The sequence below is a fragment of the Stomoxys calcitrans genome, chromosome 4 (genome assembly GCF_963082655.1).
Source record: "Stomoxys calcitrans chromosome 4, idStoCalc2.1, whole genome shotgun sequence".
In the NCBI taxonomy this organism is placed as follows: domain Eukaryota; kingdom Metazoa; phylum Arthropoda; class Insecta; order Diptera; family Muscidae; genus Stomoxys; species Stomoxys calcitrans.
Window position 1 is genome coordinate 2859233 of NC_081555.1, and position 19296 is coordinate 2878528.

General features: G+C 37.0%; 3 protein-coding genes, 2 long non-coding RNA genes and 2 other non-coding genes across 10 annotated transcripts in view; 2 read left to right on the forward strand and 5 right to left on the reverse strand.

Moving 5' to 3' along the window:
• The window catches only part of LOC106092935 (serine-rich adhesin for platelets), a 95546-nt gene extending 93327 nt beyond the window's left edge, over positions 1–2219 (reverse strand). The window contains exon 1 of the mRNA XM_059368166.1: positions 2198–2219. The gene's annotated coding sequence lies outside the window, so the exon portion shown is untranslated. The remainder of the gene's footprint in view (positions 1–2197) is intronic.
• A 2905-nt stretch (positions 2220–5124) lies between these two features.
• Positions 5125–5203, reverse strand: LOC131997412 (small nucleolar RNA Me28S-Am982). Its single transcript, XR_009398262.1, has one exon. It is a non-coding gene; the product is annotated as a small nucleolar RNA Me28S-Am982 (small nucleolar RNA).
• Positions 5138–5903, forward strand: LOC131997257 (uncharacterized). The gene is made up of 2 exons (XR_009398154.1): positions 5138–5176; positions 5541–5903. It is a non-coding gene; the product is annotated as an uncharacterized LOC131997257 (long non-coding RNA).
• LOC106093337 (large ribosomal subunit protein P2) lies at positions 5900–7251 on the reverse strand. The gene is made up of 3 exons (XM_013260385.1): positions 7141–7251; positions 6488–6926; positions 5900–6129 (listed from the first exon to the last, which is right to left on the reverse strand). Exon 2 carries the CDS (start codon positions 6923–6925, stop codon positions 6584–6586), a length of 342 nt encoding a protein of 113 aa, XP_013115839.1. The 5' UTR covers position 6926; positions 7141–7251; the 3' UTR covers positions 5900–6129; positions 6488–6583.
• LOC131997411 (small nucleolar RNA Me28S-Am982) lies at positions 6204–6283 on the reverse strand. The gene has a single exon (XR_009398261.1). It is a non-coding gene; the product is annotated as a small nucleolar RNA Me28S-Am982 (small nucleolar RNA).
• A 3794-nt stretch (positions 7252–11045) lies between the features above and the next one.
• LOC106092708 (dynamin) overlaps positions 11046–19296 on the forward strand; it is a 39482-nt gene continuing 31231 nt past the window's right edge. For 3 of the 4 annotated variants that reach the window (XM_013259646.2, XM_059366952.1, XM_059366953.1), the window contains exons 1-2: positions 11046–11164; positions 11629–11943. In XM_013259646.2, coding sequence (XP_013115100.1) covers positions 11798–11943 — 146 coding nt within the window. In that variant the 5' untranslated portion in view covers positions 11046–11164; positions 11629–11797. The remainder of the gene's footprint in view (positions 11165–11628; positions 11944–19296) is intronic. The other variant, XM_059366954.1, reaches the window with a different exon arrangement.
• LOC106092849 (uncharacterized) lies at positions 14243–15443 on the reverse strand. Its single transcript, XR_001222243.2, has 2 exons — positions 14914–15443; positions 14243–14855 (listed from the first exon to the last, which is right to left on the reverse strand). It is a non-coding gene; the product is annotated as an uncharacterized LOC106092849 (long non-coding RNA).

Below are 19296 nucleotides of genomic sequence, written 5' to 3' on the forward strand. Positions count from 1 at the left end.
TAGCTGAAGGTCTCATAAATGTTGCAAGCATTTGTATGAGGATATTTACCGCTGACATTTTTCTGATATTTCTTCCAGGATTCAAAACATGGAAATATTAAATTTTGCATACCCATAAATCGTCGTACATGTTTACATATATTAATATCTCTGGGGTACAATGGTATACATTGTGCCATCTCAGTCAAGCTGATACTAGTAGTTTCTTAATTGTCGATAGCTTAGCTGGGAACTACCAGGCGCATCAACAGATTGCGGGTAGTGGAATGCTCCATACGGAGTAGTTGCAACTGCAGTCGCGAACAATCAGTGGTATCGAGCAGAGAGTCTCAGTGAGAGGCAATAATAAGCAATGGCCATCATGTTCCGCAGCAATCGGCCGTATGGACGCGAACGAACTTGCTCATCTATAAGAATACAACAACACGGTAGTCACATGCCTCTGAGAGTTCTACATCTATTTAAATCAAAGGGTTAAGTGCTGGTTTAGTCTATTGTCTATTCATTCTCAACCGTTCATCGTGGCCCATAGACATACAGGGTTAAGTTGATGTACTGCTCCTTACAAAACTGTACGAATAAAATGCTTGGAATCGAATTGATCTTAGCGAAGCAAAGTTGTTGGCTAACCCAAATAAACAAACGGGATTGTGCAGCCAAATCAGATAACAAGTTCACCTCCAAATGTTAAAGAAGTCAAATATAATAATCAGTTTGTATGGAACTCACAGTTATCAAACTAAATACGTACTTATCTAGATATAAACTACTCGGTAACTGAGTTGATATCGCCCTCGAGCCATGGGTTTGATCATCAGCAGACCCTTTGGTGTGGTATTAAAATGGACACCCGGCACGGGATAGCTATGACCATTATACAGGCTATAACGTTGAGCTCCAATCTGAGTGGTGTTCTTCGTTATCACGAAAAGCTTAGCTGGGAGCTACCGGGCGCGTCCACAGGTTGCGGATAGTAGAATGCTCAATACGGAGTTGCTGCAATTGCAGTCTAGGACAATCAAGGGTATCGAGTGGAGAGTCTCAGTGAGATTCCAGGTGACACCGGCTCTTGCTTAAATACAGAATACCTATACAAGTGCTCGATACGACAAGTCGTATTATTGGCGCCTTTAAATATTCAATGGCTATCATGTTCCCGCGGCGATCGGTCGTATAGACAGGAAAGAGCTTGCTCACCTATATGAGCTTGACGTCGATCGCCCCTCCCCATGCAAATGTGGCTACAACTACAACATTACAATGGACTAAAAATTTTTTTATCACAAATGGGGTCTCCAGTACGTTTCTCACCTTAGAGAATATTAGAATTTTTCGAAATTGTAAAAACAAATCTGTGGACATTTACAGTAGAGCGAAAAATGATCAATGTAAGCAAATTTGGATCATTGTAATAAGATAAAGTAATCTTTGAAGCCTTTTTTACAGGTTTCAAAATTCCATCACTTACCGCTTTTGAAATAATATAATATGTTGTTTAGACAAATCTATTTTAAGCAACAAAAATGCATGAACAAAGCATAAACAATGCCTTTTAAGATATTTTAGAAGCGTTAAATATTTTTTTTTGCTAAACAAAAGTTTTTGAAAAAAGGGCAACTAAATCGATTTATGTTCTTTTGTCGTATGTAAATTCACAGAAAATCGAAGATATTTTGATTTGACCTATCGGGTGACTCTGGAACCAGAAATGGTTGAAATACTCTGACAAATAGAAAAAACAGCCTTTAAAAGATTCATTTATAACAAAAATTCTGGAAAATTGTCTATCTCGAGATAAGTAGTTTTGTCAAATATTCACAGAAATAATTGCAAATATTTTATCCTTTAATGCCAAGAAACCCATTTTCCCTCTGAAAATAAAGCTCAAAATGTTTATATTTTTTTAGTGGTTGTGAGAAACCACCACATAGAATAATTAATTATTCCAAATTGCTCCTTTTTCAAAAAGACATTTTTTGAAACGTGGAAACTAATGTAAATGGCCAATTTGAATTGCACAAATAAAAAACAAATGATCATGGTGATTGAGTAATATAGCGAAATTAAATTATTTAGTTCGTTTTACATTTCAACTTAGCAAGTGTAATGCAATTGTGCATGCGAACAAGATAACAAAAAAAAATAGAAGGTATATACACCCCAAGATAATAAGAGAGCAAAAACAAATCATACATACAGGTTTGGTTTAGGGTTGGGGTTGTTAGCTGGATGTCTACGAGAGCGATGCAGGGCGCGTCTTCACTTCACTTTCCATTTGGGCGGCATAAAAATCTTTGTGAAAAGTGGGTGGTTTGCTGTATACGTTTTATGTTGGGGCTATCTTATTCCAACTACACGACGTATTTGATTACGGTTGCTAAGTAAATTCGGACACAAAATACGAGACAAAATTGTATGGTGACCGCAGCTTTGACACAAAAAAATTAAAAATTGGTAGGAAATACACAACACTTTGCACTTTAAATTCTACAATATACTATAGAAATTTTAAACCGGAAAACACCACTCTCTTTATTTAAAGAATATCTATCTCAATTATTGCCTGTCTGGGTAGTTTGGCATTCAGCTTATTTCTTCGGTTTGTTTGAGAAAATGATTTTCACATTTCTTTTTCACAAAACTTCACTTTTCTGGGTAACACTTTTTTTTTGAATTGTCATTTGATTCAATAGAAATTTAATACATCAAGTTTAAATATTACTTTTATAATAGTTAGGACATAAGCATCTACTTAGTATCTACCATTAGAACCCAAACAAACAAGAAATAAAAGTCAACGGCGCCAAATTGACATGACGGCGTTAAAAATGCTTCATACTTTGAACCCTTGTTTTGGATTTGTTTTGGTATGGTATCGATAACAATCGATTCGATATAGGAACTCAACATACAACACTGCCAAAATTTGAATGATAAAAAATAATAAATAATTTTGAGTTATACATTTTTATTTTATTTACTGCCATTGATAATGTTTTCTTTGGTTTTCCTTCCTTCAAAATAGGACATCAATTGTTAGTTTGCATATAATCCAAATCTAGGAACTTAGTAACGTGTTGAGTGTTTCCAGAGTGTTCTGGTAGTTTGTTGCGGTTGTACCGCATAGTCACATGTGGTGGTAGCGATCATCGCGGGAGCGTTATGGCCATTGGCTATTTAAAGGCGCCAATAACTCGCTTTTGCATAACGGGTGTCATAAGCAAGCAAGAGCCGGAGCCACCCAGCCTCACCCTGAGACTCACCGCTCGTTACCGCTGATTGCCAGCTACTCCGTATGGAGCATTCCACTATCCGCAGCCTGTAGATAAATTTCTCGTTATAACAATAAACATCACACAGATCGGAGCTCAAAGTTCCAATATTGTGGTGTTCATAGTTATTCCCTTGGTGAGTAGTAAGTCTAGTAGGCTTAACCGAGCTGATGAACAGGTTGCAAGCGGAAAAAAGGGTATGTCCTTTGGCATCAGTTATAGCCTAATAGGAATCGAGATGCCTGCATATGCTGTAATGTATCTGAGCTTGTACACCCACCGTCGTGCCCCCACTGATTGACATTTTAAACTACCTGAAACGCTGCTTGATCTAGAGACTTTCTTCTAGTGCTACAAAGCAGTTGCCCATCCATAAAATTGTGATTTGTATGACTTGTAAATTGCAAATTTGGCCCATGAAAATTCCACTAAGGAACAGGGGCAAACTTCTCACATATCGATGAGAGCAGTCCGATTCAAGTTGAAGCTCAATGATAAGGGACCATCTTTTTATAGCCGAGTACGAACGGCGTACCGCAGTGCGACACCTCTTTGGAGAGAAGTTTTACATGGCATAGCACCTCACAAATGTTGCCAGCATTAGGTCTCGCCAGGAGTTGAACCCACGCGTTTAGCGTCATGCTAGACTCTGCGCTACGGTGCCCTCCAATTTATATGACTACTACAATAAAAACCTAGTAGATGCTGAGCTATTATCGTAACGGTTTTGCACGAAAAAAATATTGTGTGGTGATGGTGTACCTTTCATGCTCAAACATTTTCAAATCGATGCAGATGCTAGCACTAGGAAAATTTCTAAAAAATCGGGAGTTGCGCCGCAAGACGCCTTCTACTGGTGAACTACCAACTCATTTGCCCATTTCGAAAACATCGGGAACTACAGGGGTGTCTAGAGACGGGTTGAGGATCTCTCATATTCTGCTGAGAGCCAAGATTTATTCACGGTAAGTTGTGCTGGTTGTTCATGGGCTTGGAGACAACAAATGTATGTAACTTCCAGAATCCTAAGCAAAAATAATTTTAATCTCCGCAGCCTTTTTCACGCTTTAAACCATTTCTAGTTGTATCTCTTCAGAAAATTCCAAAAGCGTATAGTAATAAAAATTGTTCTCAACTTGGAAAATCTGCAGTCTTGGAAAGTAGTCCCCCACATACAAAAAGTACAATAGAATCAATCAAAATTTCCCCCATAGCATATATGCCTTTTTAGAAATTTTGAATGCGTTAATTATTCCTTCTTGCTAAATGAAAACCTTTGGTTTGTCTTTAAATGTAGAGGCATTTTTTTATTGTTTTTTTTTAGCTTAAAAATATTAATAGCTGACTCGTAAACCATAAATGGACAGCTTACACATCCGCACATTAATTCCTATGCCCGCTGGCAAAGGAAAAACGAATAGAAGCACACGGACAGTGTAAACAACTTCGTGTGGCTTTGTTCGGCTAGGTGAGGTAAGAGTGGCAGTCCTTTACAGACTCACTTAGACAATTTTAAGTCCATTGTGATACCACAGTAACGACAGACCATGGCTTCTGGCGGGAATCGAACCCACTGGTAATCCAAGCACGCTACCAACTCGGCTACCGGGGCGCCCAATTCGTTCGGCTAACACTACTTAAAAGCTATTTAATTTAGCTAATGTTACTCCACAAAAACAGTTTGGTCTTTTCACCAGTATTAGTGTGCCAATCCATCTCTGTTCGAAACCAACGACATTCGGCTTAATTCTTATAGCAAACACCTTCCGTTCAACAAAATCCAAGCAAAAATTTATCTGAAAAAAAACCTAACATTAGTATCACATTGAAATTCTTACGACAGATGTTATGTAAAAAAAATCAGTTAAAATTTATACATCAAAAAATTACTCAGTCGAAAGATGGTAATGGTAAATTGATCATCACAAAAATCTTTCATGTGTCAGTAACCGCAAAATATTAATTTAGCACCAATATCACAAGATTTCTAAATTTATACATATATTGCTAATGTACATTAATATTTAGTTTTCCAAAAATTATTAAAAATGGTCGGTGAAATTTTCGTAAGATAAGCGATTACTGAAACAGAAGAATATGGAAACAAAACAAAAAATACTAAAAATAATTAATTACCTCAAATATTTGCCAAAAATTCACACAGTAGCTGTTATTCGAGCATTAATCTGAAATTGTATGAAAGCAAAGGACATTAAATTTCTACCTACATATATACCTGATACATTATTGATATTTGTTTCTTTTCAGTTATAAAAGTAACATCAACTTTGTTATCAGGCGAAAGATGGTAATGGTAATGTGATCATCATTATAAATTATTTATAATGTAGAGCGAAAATCAACCAACCTTCTAACAAGAGGACCCAGGACGTTTCCACTGTTTTCGTTGTTGTAGCCGTAGAGTCTCATACTGCATCGATTCCAGTGCATACGACGCGACTGCTGTTGATTTCTTTTTTGTCGTTGTAACCAAAGTCATAAACTTTAGAGATGAAATTGTTTACCATCTTCTTTAGATGAGCTGGGGTGCCCTGTATCCATGCTGAAAATCTAAATTCAAAAAAATTACCTAAAACTCCTACCCAGAAATAAAAACAAAAGAACAATTTGCATTTGCATTTTTTCTTTAACGTGTAAAAACTTGTAAAAGTTTTATTTCATAGAAATAAAAACCTCAATCTTTTTTGTACTGGTTTAATGTCAAATAATTTTGTCAAAAAAGAAAATTCTTATAAAACCTGTGGGGTTTTATAAGAAAGTCCCTGATTATTTTTTCTATAAACCGGCTGTATAATGATGGCTGCTACGACTGAGGAAATGTTTTTGGTTAAAAAAGCTGTAAAGAAAAATTTAAACAAAATTTTAGTTAGACCAAATTGGACACACGATAAGAAATTACACTATTTTATATGAAATATCAGGTAAACTTATATGTCATCAATGATTTTAGTACAGTCGAAAGATGGTGTAAGTTTTAATCATCACATTCAAAGAATATTAAAAATAAACTAAAAAAGCCCGGGAACGAAGTTAGGTACGTCCCATAGTCATTTTAGCCAAGGAAATTAAGGAAATGCTTAATTATGAAATTGACAAATAAATAAAAAAAATTGGTGGAAACTTTTTCTCCAATAAGACAAAATATTAAGAAGATTAGTGCAATTAATTTTAGATTTATTGAATTTTTTACTTACCTCGACAAGTTTTTTCACGCTAATGACCATAGTTGTTGTTGTTGCCTTGCTGTTACTGTTGTTTTGAACTTGTGTTATGACTATTCCCAAGTGAATTTAATCGAAAAGAGCAAAGCCCATATCGTCATCTTCTTCAGATTCGGATTCGACCTTCTTTTCTTCCTTCTTGGCTTCCTCTTTCTTACCACCGGCATCAGCACCACCAGCAGCAGCAGGAGCAGCGGCGGCACCACCACCAACAGGCATGGAAGACAATTTCTCGCGGCCAGAGGCGATCAATTCTTCGACAGACTTGCCGTTCAATTCCTTAACTACTTTGGTCAAGCGTTCGTTGTCAGCTTCAATACCAACAGAGCTGAGGATCTTTTCAATATCAGCATTTTTGGGGTTTTCCAAACCGCCGAGAACAGCCAACATATATGCAGCCACGTAACGCATTCTGCAAAAAAAAATTATTATAAAGACTGAACTTGAATTTATTTTTCACATATATCAACAATGAAACCACAATAATAAACACAAAACCATGAGCATGCATATCTTTATCGCCATTTATCACATTAATCATTTATCCAATTTGTTAAATTTCACTTAAGTTTTGTTTCACTTGCTCTTGTCTTGTCATTTATCTAATTTTTGCACTTTTTACATACTTTTAAGCCTTTGTTATTGACACGAAACGTGTACAGCACAAGAAAAAACAACTTTCGTTTAAAAACTTCAGAACGAAAAGAATTTACTCAGCTAGATGACATTTGGAGGTAACTTCCGGTTTTTGACATTCGCCTCTGAACAATAACTCCCAACTACAACCAACTTCGGTCTGTTTGGAAGGGCAGCATTTTTTATTACCCAATAAAAAATGCGTTTTTGACAAAAATTTCAAGTTTTGTAGTGTTTTTGTCGAATTTTGCTGATTTTCACGTAATTATTCCACTAAGGAACTGTGAGGACACATCTTTCATCTTAATGGCGTCCGACTCAAGTTTAAACTCAATGGAATTTGTACGCAGATGATTGCCTAATTTACGACACAACTCATCGCCTGCGGATGCCTTGCAGCAAGTATTAGCACAATTGGCAATAATTAATGACTTCCAAGACATATTAACCCAGGTACAACAAACAGCTGAGTACAATTCTTTCTCGCCATGTTCCAAGGCGGATTTAATAAGGCGATCTCACGCGAACAGCTGTTAGCAGGCGGCCAGCTTCGACGGTACTAAGATGACAGTTTTCTGTTGATCAGCTTGATGGCAAGATGGCGAATTGCACCATATGATTTGTGGTTGTTGTAAAAATGAAACCACCTTTAATTGTTTCGCCATGGCCATGTTCTATATTTCGTATGTACGTACGTAGGCTGGTACTATTGAGTTGCCCAAAAAGTGATTGCGGATTTTTCATATAGTCGGCGTTGACAAATTTTTTCATAGCTTGTGACTCTGTCATTGCATTCTTTCTTCTGTCAGTTATCAGCTGTTGTTGTTGTTGTAGCAGTTTATTGTGTACTATCTTTCGTCTGCTTGATTCTGTTGAGTGTCAAGACCCAGGAACTCCGCGACTAGGATGGGGTGCGTCCACAGGGATCTGGGTCTGAGTCGGGCCGGGCAGTTAAACAGGTGACGTGTATCGTGCGGTCCCTGGTTACAATCGGGACATACATCTTGCACGTCGGCATCAATCCTAGCTCTGTGGGAATTGAGGCAGCTGCATCTGCCGGAACGTAATTGAGCCAGAACCACTCTGGTTTGCCGGGGGAGGTCGATTTCTTCGGGTGCAATGGGTGGTGGTCGTTCTCCAAGGACTACATTCACCCGGTAGCCAATTAGCGCGTCTGCAACCGTGTCTGCATGAATGTTGTTCAGACCCGCTTGATATGCCGCTTGATCTAGAGGTTCTCTCTTGTAGCGCTGGACCTCACGCTCTAGATCGTGTAGATCTACCTTAAGGCTTCTGGGCGGTGGGTATCTATCCGCAAGATGATGATTTGGATGATTTCTGCGATAATAGCCCAAAAGGTATTGCTTAGACAGCATGTAGTTATGTCTTCGCACTGGTAGGATCTTTGTCTCCTGATGGAGGTGGTCCACATGAGAACTGAGGCGGCATTCTGACAGATCTGAATATTATTCCACTGCGTGTCACAAAGTTGACGTGACCACACTGGCGCTGCATAACTTACCACAGACCGGCCAATTGCTTTGTACGTGGTCAACAAGGTTTCTTTGTCTGCACCCCAAGTGCTGCCAGCGAGTGACTTGAGGACCTTGTTTCTACTTTTGACTTTATTGCAGATTGCTGTGGCATGTGGGGAGAAAGTGTAGGAGCTGTCAAATGTGACGCCAAGTATTTTGGGACACTTGATGGTCGGATTCATTTCTCCATCGACCATCACAGTCAGCTCAGTATTCACCTCACGCGTATTTGTAGCGAACAGTGTGGCTGAAGATTTGGTGGCGGATATCTTCAGATTTCTTGCAGCGAAATATGAGGCAAGCTCGTTGAGGTAGACGTTCAACCTATCGCAGATGTCATCAATGGGTGGGGGGCCTGATGCCATGATCGTGCAATCGTCCGCATATGATACGATCTCTTTGCCGCCTGGAGGGGGTGAAATGGAGGATAGGTAGAGGTTAAACAGTGCCGGAGATATCACCCCACCTTGGGGAACTCCCTGTTTCACTCTACGGTGTTTCGACTTCTTATCCCTAAATTCCACAAATGACTGGCGACCACACAGATAAATCGCGACCCAACGTTTCAAGCCTGGCTGGAGGGACGTGTTGGCGATGTCCTCAAATAATTTGGCATGGCTGACCGTGTCGAATGCCTTCGATAGGTCCAGTGCCACGAGGACCGTCCCATCACATGGCCTGGGTTGATTGAAGCCACGGCAAATGTGTGTGGTGATGGCATGCAAAGCTGTTGTTGTGCTGTGCAGTCTCCGAAATCCGTGTTGATGCTCGGCGAATGGAAATTCTCCTACGAGGCTCGGGAGGAGTAATGCCTCAAGCGTCTTAGCCACTGGTGAGAGAAGGGAGATCGGTCTGTACGACTCCCCCAAACTCGGGTCTTTACCAGGCTTCAGTAGCGGGATCACTCTGCCCATTTTCCAGACATCGGGAACTATAAGAGTGTTCAATGACAGTTTAGGACAGTGGTAAGGTACTCAACTCCAGGTAAATCCAGATTCTTCAGCATCAATGTAGAGATTCCGTCGGGGCCCAACGCCTTGGAAGATTTGGCGCCACGGATGACATTCGTAACTTCGCCCACGGTAAATTGTGATGACTGTTCATCGGCTCGGAGACCACGAATACGGCGAATGGCTCTCCTCCTTGCCCTGTCTCTCTCGGGATGCACAATAAATTGACGGTTGAACAACCTGGCGCATCTCTTCGGATCAGTCACGGTTATCTCGCCAAACTCGACCAAAACCTACCAAATGTTTTACAAGCCCAAAATTCGGTGTATGTTTTTATACCCACTACCCACTAAGAGTTGGCCATTTTGCCATTCCATTTGCCACAACGCAAATAACGTTTTAAACATTCCAGTACTAGATCGTCTGTATTCATTGAGAATCCAGACATTTCCGACCGTCTGTTTGCTAAAATCACTCCACAGCATAAATCAAACATGACGTATATCTTGATATAGAACCGTTTATACCGATCTTCCGAAAAGAAATCTTGTAATCTCGTAATTTGGCCCGATTTCAATGTACAACCCTGCCGGGTTTCGATAAAGCGATCTACCGATTTAATTGTTTGAGCATAGAAACCAATTTTCGCCACCACAGTGAGTTGCATGGGTCCCTCAACATATGAGTATGAACCAGATCTGACCATATTTGTATGCAGCTGCCATATAGCACTACCATATACCCCACCTTGGGGAACTCCCTGTTTCACTCTACGGTGCTTCGACTTCCTATCCCTTAATTTCACAAATGACTGGCGCCTTGAGTGGCAAATGTCGTAAACTGAAATGTCAAAGTGGTTTTAGAAATAAACTTTGTTTTACAACTTATCTTCTACAAATGTGTTTTATATATGTATTTTCATCATCATAACACTGTTTTGTTGCTTATTAATTTTTTTTCATTTATTTCATTTTATGCAATGCGAAACCATCAGGCCTGTAAATAATTATACTATGCATAAGACGTACTTTTTCTAACATAAGCTAAAAAAATACTCAAAAAAAACTACTTATGTGTTGAATGTCGGATCAAATAGAACATCTTTTTAAGATTTTAGAAAAATATCACAGCTGTGATATCGAACCTCTGACATTTAAATTTACTGCGAAATCATAACAAAAATAAAAAAATTTTACTAACCTGTTCGCATGACTTCACCTTATAAGTGCATCCTGAGTCATGATGTGCCGTCTAAAAGGGCCATACCAGTCGACTTCGACTTTTTATACAAAATGCCGATTAATCGATTGGTCGAAAGTCGACTTTTATATCCCTCTAGTCTGTGAGTGCCACAAAAAATCGACTTCGACTTTTTTATAAAGTCGATTAATCGATAGTCGACTTTTATATCCCCCTAGTTTGTGAGTGCCACTAATAAGTCAGTCGTGTGAAAATTTTGAAATTAACATTTTGCACAATTATCATTCCAGAAATAACAAAATTGCCCGTAATAACAACTATACAATAAAGTAATGCATATATATAAAAAAATATTATTTTGTGAACTTGTTATATTTTAATAACATCTCTGATTCTATTCGTCAACACCCCTGATATCGGGTTGAATTTAATCTCTCATATGTATGAGTCACATCGTTATTTTGCTTTATTGAAAATGAAATGAAACTAAAATTATTGGCCCATTATTGGAGACAATAAATGAATATATCAATTTGTAGATAATTTGACAATTTCTTAAAGAACAAGTAATCGAGAAATTTGTGCGCAGATTTTTTTTTGTTTTTATTTTTTGTATCTTTCTCCATACGTCAGTTTTGACAGTTTTTTCAAGTCAAGAAAGAGAGAGTCTAATTTCAGAGAGTCTAAATTTCGTAGTCGTAGTCGTGTAACTGATTCGCAACCGATAGATACCAAAGATTTCCTCCAATTTTGGAATTTAATATTTATTTTAATATTTGAATATTTGTTAAAGATCTGCTCTAAAAGTGTTCAACGATAGTAAAAGAGCTACAGTACAAAAAACAACGAACTAGAAGAACAAGGACAAAATTTCTGACACCTTTTAGGTGTTGGAAATTTTCTTGACCCGTTTTCCAAGGAAGGAGTACATTGGATATTTGCTACACAACCACCTCGTCATCATGGATTCATTAATTCCTATTGTTAACAAGCTCCAGGATGCCTTCACACAACTGGGCGTTCATATGCAGTTGGATCTGCCACAGATCGCTGTAGTTGGTGGCCAATCGGCCGGTAAAAGTTCAGTATTGGAAAATTTTGTGGGCAAGTAAGTATATATATGAAATTTTCAAGGAGTTTTGTAATTCTCAAATCATGATTATAGCATTTTTGGTTAATAATCAATGTCGTCCCATCATCAACATCACAGTCGTCTTCGTCGTTGCCATGTATAAGTGGTTCTACGAAGACTCCGCCCCCTTTTTCTCCTTGCGATACATCGTTAAGTTCTTTCGTTTGTAAGCCAATGCCAAATACGATGATTGTCGTACTTTGGTGAAAAATCAATGGCATTTTCCTCCTGGGTCGGCTGCCTCTCAATATCCATTCCACTTGTGACATTTTCTTTTGTGTCTAATGTTTTCAGTTTTCTCTTCTCTGGATACGTAATTCCTCGTGACTGTCAGTGGTTTGTTCTATTGGTGGTGGGTGGTTGGTTGCTCTGCACTTGTCGTCCTTTAAGCAAAGTAACCTTTATTTGTATGTATGTATATGGGTGACTGCATAAGACAAAGAAAGTGCTTAAAATCACTTTCCAGAGGCATATATTGAATATTTTCTTATTATTATTAAAATGACATAGGTATTGATACGTTGAACTAAAAGCAAGGCATTTTCAACAAGGAGAAAATTTTGTTTATTAGGAATATATTTTGTTTTTAAATCTTACATGAATTCTGAATAAATTCTTTAAGCAGTTCCACAGATTGACAACGTCATAGGATGAAAAATGAATATTACTACAAATATAGAAGAAGCCTGACCAAAACTAATGCTATTTGAAATTTTGATATTCGTTTTGGGCTTGCTCTGCTAACTTAATGTTTTCCAACTTCAGACCTTTTTCTATGAAAGAAACTTGAATTTGTTTTATTTTAATTCTCTAAAACTACGTGTTGTCTCACGACGCCAATTATTATCAAGTGCAACTTTGCCCTAAGTAGTTATCCAGTCCATCGGACTTGCACTAAGCAGTGCTTAAACAGGGCAAATATAAAAATAAATATTTATTCAAAACAAGAAAATAAGCGCTCCGGTAGATTAAGTAGACGAAAGAGGTTTGAACATTTCTTTTTCACTTTATTCTTCACTTTTTAGCAAAAAATTAGTATTTAATAACGTTATATAACAGGCATATTCATATATCTTGTTTTTCTCTTATAGAGACACCCATACGTCATACCGTTTTAGCCAATGCTATCTCGTCAAGTTTGCTCTCTTGTTATGTGCATTAGTTTGCTGCTTCTCTTTACTATTATTTTTATCATAAAAACAAATAGGGGTCATTTCCAAGACTGTATAGAACAATGTTGAAGCATACGCTTTTGGAGATAGTTTTGCTTTTGTACAAACAATATTTAACTATTTTTATTGCTCGCTGAATATAGAGTTGCACTCATTTTTATGATGTTTCATTCATGATTATTTTCCAATTATTATTATTTCTCTCTTCGGAGAAAGGTATGTGCTTCTTGTTGTTCTGTTCTCTCGCTCTAAAAATAACTGTCATTTATTATACACAAATATTTTTCTCACATTTGCTTCTCGCCTGTGATACGTAATTTATGCATTTCCTTTTTGGTTAGAATGTTTTCTAGTCAAATTTTCAATCTGTGATAAGTTGTATGTATATTTTTGTATTATATTTTCACTCTTGAAAAGATAGGGGGTTGTTATTGTGTAGTCCCAAAATGCACTTGTAATGTTTTTCTTGTAGAATGTTAGCTATCACCCCAATAGTTCTGCCCAAAGCTTTTTATGATAATCCCCCATTGCTGTTGAATTTTTGTCCACGCATTATACCATTACCCCTCTTTTTCGTTGGTACCCTCCTCGGTTCTCTTTAATAGTGAAATCGATTGTATGTTACAAATATTTACACTTACTACCCCCATACTACCGAATAAAGTTAACATAAAAATTCACATGTAGATATTTTTCGCCATTGTCAATAGTAGGTAAAAATAGCTACATACTACCAATGTTTGTATGTATCTTTTTACCAAAATAAGAGTCTGCGAAACACGTTTTTTGTCTGCATATTCCCATAGTCCACTACGGGTTACTTTTTTTTTTAATTTTTTATTGCAAATATCATGAACTTTTAACATTTTCTTTTGCCTTCGTATTTCAAGCGTTTATGTCAATGCCCTACTTCTTTTCTACTTCATTGGCCAAGATTGCATTCTATTTATGTTGACTTTGATACAACGCATTCATTTTGTCAATGAAGAAGGCTCTTACAATTTCCAAAATCAATTCTAATTTTGCATTGCACCACAAACCTTGTTGGGCAATAAATTTTCTATAACCGTATGATTACATAAAAACACTGCTTTGTGGATAGATATGGATAGAGAAAAATATATTATAGAATTTTAATTCAGCAATATTTTGTTTTGTTTTATTAATATACTTTCGGTCAGCGTAGCTATGGCGCAAAAGGTCTGGGTTCAAATCTCGGGGAGGACATCAGAAAAAATTTTGAGGGGTGTGCGACTCTTGCGAGGTATTGAGTTTAGATAATCAGCTGTGTAAGTTTCTCTACTAAATGTTGTCGCTCTGCGGCAAGTCGTTCGGACTCAGCAATACAAAGGAGTTTCCTTAACATAGAGCTTATCGCATCGGATAGCACTAATTGATATGAGAGAAGTATCCTTGCAGTTCCTTAGCGGAATATTCGTGAATATTGCATTATATTTTCGGCAAGAAATTATGAATGTGTTTCTTTTTTATTACATAAAGAATTGAGTTTTAAACTTCGTTAGTTTTTTTCCAATAGGAGTCAAGTTGTTTTTGTTGTTATAGCAGTGTGTTATGCACTGAGAAGGCACCCCTTGCCGATGAAGAACTCCACCGGGTCAATCTGATACGTAGAACCTGCTGCCATGGGATTGAGGAGTTTAGTGATCATGATTTGTTTGCCATATAAATAGACTTTCGAAATGATAGACATTACACCTTGGAAGATGTTTTTTAGTTTATTTATTAATGCAAACTTGCGTATGTTTAAACTTACTCTCAGTTCATTGAATTTTCGGGTCGATTATGGATAGCAACGCAACTCATATGGCTAGGGTCAAAGACGGATTTGCAACCTATGCGCCACGACCAAACTGAAACTTCATATTCATTTTTATTCAGACTTTTCTGACGACAGATTTTGCTTAGGACAAAAAGTGACATATCCGGTTGTATAAGTATATTTAAATTATATGTTATTTTAAGAAAAAAAATTTAAACAATTTAATGCTAAACGCACGCTACCAACTCGGCTACCGGGGCGCCCTTAAAAAAAGTAACATCGAAAAAGAAAATCTAAGTTAGGAATTCCGTGCTATTTACAAAATCCTTAATTGCTTTCCATGGCGCGCTCCTCAGTTGGTTCATGTCTGGTATTGTATCCCCACCTAAATGCGTTTATCTGATAGCCTCGAATGCCGGGCAATGACTTAGGAAATGCTCTAACGTCTCATTATCTTCTCCGCAATCCCCTACACATGCTATCACTTGCTGCACCGATTTTGCATAAGTGAGCTCGTAGTCCTATGTATCCCGTTATGATACCGAAAGCTGTACTGACCTCCTTCTTACTTCCTTTCATTAGTAGACTCGTCTTCTTACGATCTGGATCTCCGCATAGGATTTTCGCCGACCGTTTCGCTGTTCCACAGGGTTACATGCGCATTCGTCGCCCACGCCCTTAACTCGGGCTGCGTCGACCCGTCGTCGACGGCAGTTCTCTGGCCTTCACTCACAAATCGTCTGCTTTCTCATTCCCAGTTACTCCGCTGTGGTCCGGCTACCAAACGATGCGGATCGTGGCATCCTCAGAGAAGGCGTTTATTTCCTTCTTCCATTCTAAGACTGTTCGTGATCTTACTGTCCTGGTGGTTATTGCCCTTATGGTCTGTTTACTGTCCGTAAATATGTTCATACTCGATGTCCTCGCGCTAACACCACACCACCTCACACATTCCATGATCGCCGGGATCTCCGCCTGCAAGACCGTATTATGTCAGGCAGTCTAAAATAGATCTCAGATCTTAGCTAAAATTTGTATTGAAAGCATAGCTTTAGAAAAGATTTCCTTACACTTTTGATTTTAAAGGAAATTTCAATGAATTGTTTTATTTATGGCGAATTTCATTGAATTCATTGAAATACTGTTCAAAGACAACATTTGCGAGTATTTCGCCCATGTACAACTTCTCATCAAAGAGGTTTTTGTTGTTGTTGTAGCAGTTTATTGTGTTCTATCTTCCGTCTGCTTGTTTCTGTTGAGTGTCAAGACCCAGGAACTGTGCGACAAAGATGGGGTGCGTCCACAGGGATCTGGGTCTGAGGCGAGTGGGTCTGGTCGGGCAGTTAAACAGGTGACGTGTATCGTGCGGTCCCTGGTTACAATCGGGACATACATCTTGCGCGTCGGCATCAATCCTAGCTCCGTGGGAATTGAGGCGGCTGCATCTGCCGGAACGTAATTGAGCCAGAACTACTCTGGTTTGCCAAGCTTTCAGTGCTGTTATTTGTGCTGGATCTGATGCATTTGGGGGAACTACGTTTTATATTAATTCAAATTAAAAGCATGAAGTACTTTTTAATAGAAGTGACCATGGTTTGGACGTTGTTGCAGTTGAATTACACGGCATTGAGGAAGACAATTGCAATTTAATCGTAATATCGGTTTATAGGTCTCAACGTTGCAATTTAAGAGACTTTTTGATTAAGAAGGAAACAGTTTTAGAGATTTTGGGCAGTGGTCCAAAGCTCTTAGTAGGATATTTAAATGTTTATCTTCATAACCTTGTAAATAATGGACGTATTTTGAACTTATTAACTTAAACTTAAAAATCAATATTAGAATCTAATATAATACTATCACTAAAATAAATATGTAACAAATTTATTGAATGTAAAAAAATAGTTTTTTAATAAAATTAGTAACAATTATCCGTTCAAACACCAAGAAAAAGCAGCAAATGTGAGATATCATCAGTGATGAAAACGAATTCAATTGAGTTGCCTATAAGAAATGTTGGATTAGCTTAGACTTAAAAGTTTGTCGACATACTGAGATTTTTTAAGACTAGTGGGAAGAGTGTTCCATAGCCTTGATAAGCATATTAGAAATAATCTTTCCAATACAACATGATTGAAACTTTCAATACGAATTTGAGATTTCCGGGTTGAATGTAAAAACACACATTTAACAGAAAGTCAAGACGATCAAGAATTTATATATGTATATATATTTTATGGGATCCCAAATTGATATTTCGAGGTATTACAATGGAATGAATAGATTAGTAAATGGAGGTGGGTATAACAAAGAGCAAAACACTTAAGCATTTAAGTGCGTCAAAATATTTATGCTGATGATTGTATACAAGTTTTGTACATCCAAATTGCTAACGCATTTGCTAACGGTTTTGAAAGATATAATTAGTTTGCATTTTTTCCTCTTCTGTTAGTTTCTCAAGTTTCGCAAAGAACGGAATCATACTTTTAATGGTAATATTTTACTGGAGAAGTAGTTATACACAAAAGTTTCTTTTTGGTGCACAACATTCGAGGTCGGCCAAAAATAAGATCCCTCCCTCTTATTATTTATCTATAATTTGAGCCGGACTGCACTCATTGATTAGTGTGGAGTAAGTCTCCCCAAAAATGCAATAAATTAATATTTATATGCGTGATAACACCCTTGTTGACGTAAGTTTACCAACAAATTTGTGTTCAGCCTTTAACTTTTATCAACGTTAATTTTATTACAAAACCTAAAAAAATTGATGTAATCAGCATGGTGTGAATCAGAATTAATAACGAGAGTGTTGTTCTTTTGTTTTTTTCTAATGATTACAACAGATACTGGCCAATATTGTGCAAATGTTTACAAATTGTTTAAATTCACTTCAAACACTTATAAGAATCGTATGCAGCTATTGTTACATAAATTACGCCAAAAAGAAATAGAAATGCAAAAGAATTTTCCAAAGTAAACAACCACCTGCGTACATGTCCCTCCGGCAAAGAGAGTGAGAGACTACAAAAGTGTATGTACATATATATCCATGCACAAAGCAAGCAATACGTTCAGCATAAATGCATACTAGCGAATCTACTTGCCCACCTCCCATTGATGGCATTAAACATGGAACTTTTCAATGAAACCATCATAAAAACAAAACCAAATGTAATAGTAGCGTTTTACAAATTAATGCCACTAAAGGCATTAAGAGGCGCTGTATGTCATACGCTTTATAAGGTATATTGGCATGGCTGAACGGTGTGATGTTAATGACCCACATAGATCTGTAGTATATTGAAAATAAATATATTTACAATATTATTGCTAGCTTGAAATGGAGATTTTACATTGTTTTTGTTAAGGAAGTTTAGTTATAGTTTTGTTTAGAAATCGTTTAATATAGGTATTACAAAACCAACAATGTGATATGGAGAAATCTCATCGGGTTTAATTTTATTTCCATACAATTGAAGGTGCCTAACTGTTGCTTGACCTTCCAACTTAATGTGATGCATGGGACCTGCTGTTATTTTAAGAGATGAGGCACATTTAATTTAATACAAACATGATGTGTAGTAGTGGAATTTATCATTGCTTGTACAATAACAGAAACTCACTCATATCGATAAACCACAATTGTAAGATGATTCATTAGATCTTTTTCCATAAAAAATCTCCAAAGAACATACGAATGTGGCAAAAACAACAAATACAGTTGTGTTCAAAATAATAGGAGTGTGCTCCTCAAAAAAAAAAAAAAATTTATAAAAATACTTATTTTTATTCAAACTATTTCATATATATATTTATTGTTTCCATTCCGTACTACAAAGCAAAACAAAGCCTATTAAATATAGTAGAATAATAAGAAAAGCCTGAATAATAATGCTAAATTTCAAGATATTGATTAATATATATAACTAGTTAGAATAAATACAACATTATGGCTCCCCAGCCACAAAATACAAATATAAAAGCGTAACAGAAAACTTACAGGCCCAATACGCCGTAACCAAAAGAATGTACCGAATCTTAGGATTGATCTAGAAAAAGTGCGTGAGCAGCATACTGCAATGCATAAAAATTATCTCATAAAGCCATTGTAAGTTAAATGTATGTTCAGTTGAAAATATAATAAAATACAGCATAGATATATATCTTTCTGGTTTAAGGAGCATTTGATAAATATTGTAAAAGTATTAAACGAAATACGTTATTTGAATATGATCAAATACGCAGTTTATAAGGCAGACAGTTTCAAGATCTAGCAATACGAACCACAAAGGACGTAGCGAAAGGGTTTTTCCTAATTCTAGGAATGAAAATTTGAGCATTTCTAGACCGATTGTTTCAGACTTTTTTCATATAATG

Bases quoted from the DNA above. Each gene is read 5' to 3' on its own strand.
- LOC106093337 (XM_013260385.1), bottom strand. From the start codon at position 6,925: ATGCGTTACGTGGCTGCATATATGTTGGCTGTTCTCGGCGGTTTGGAA.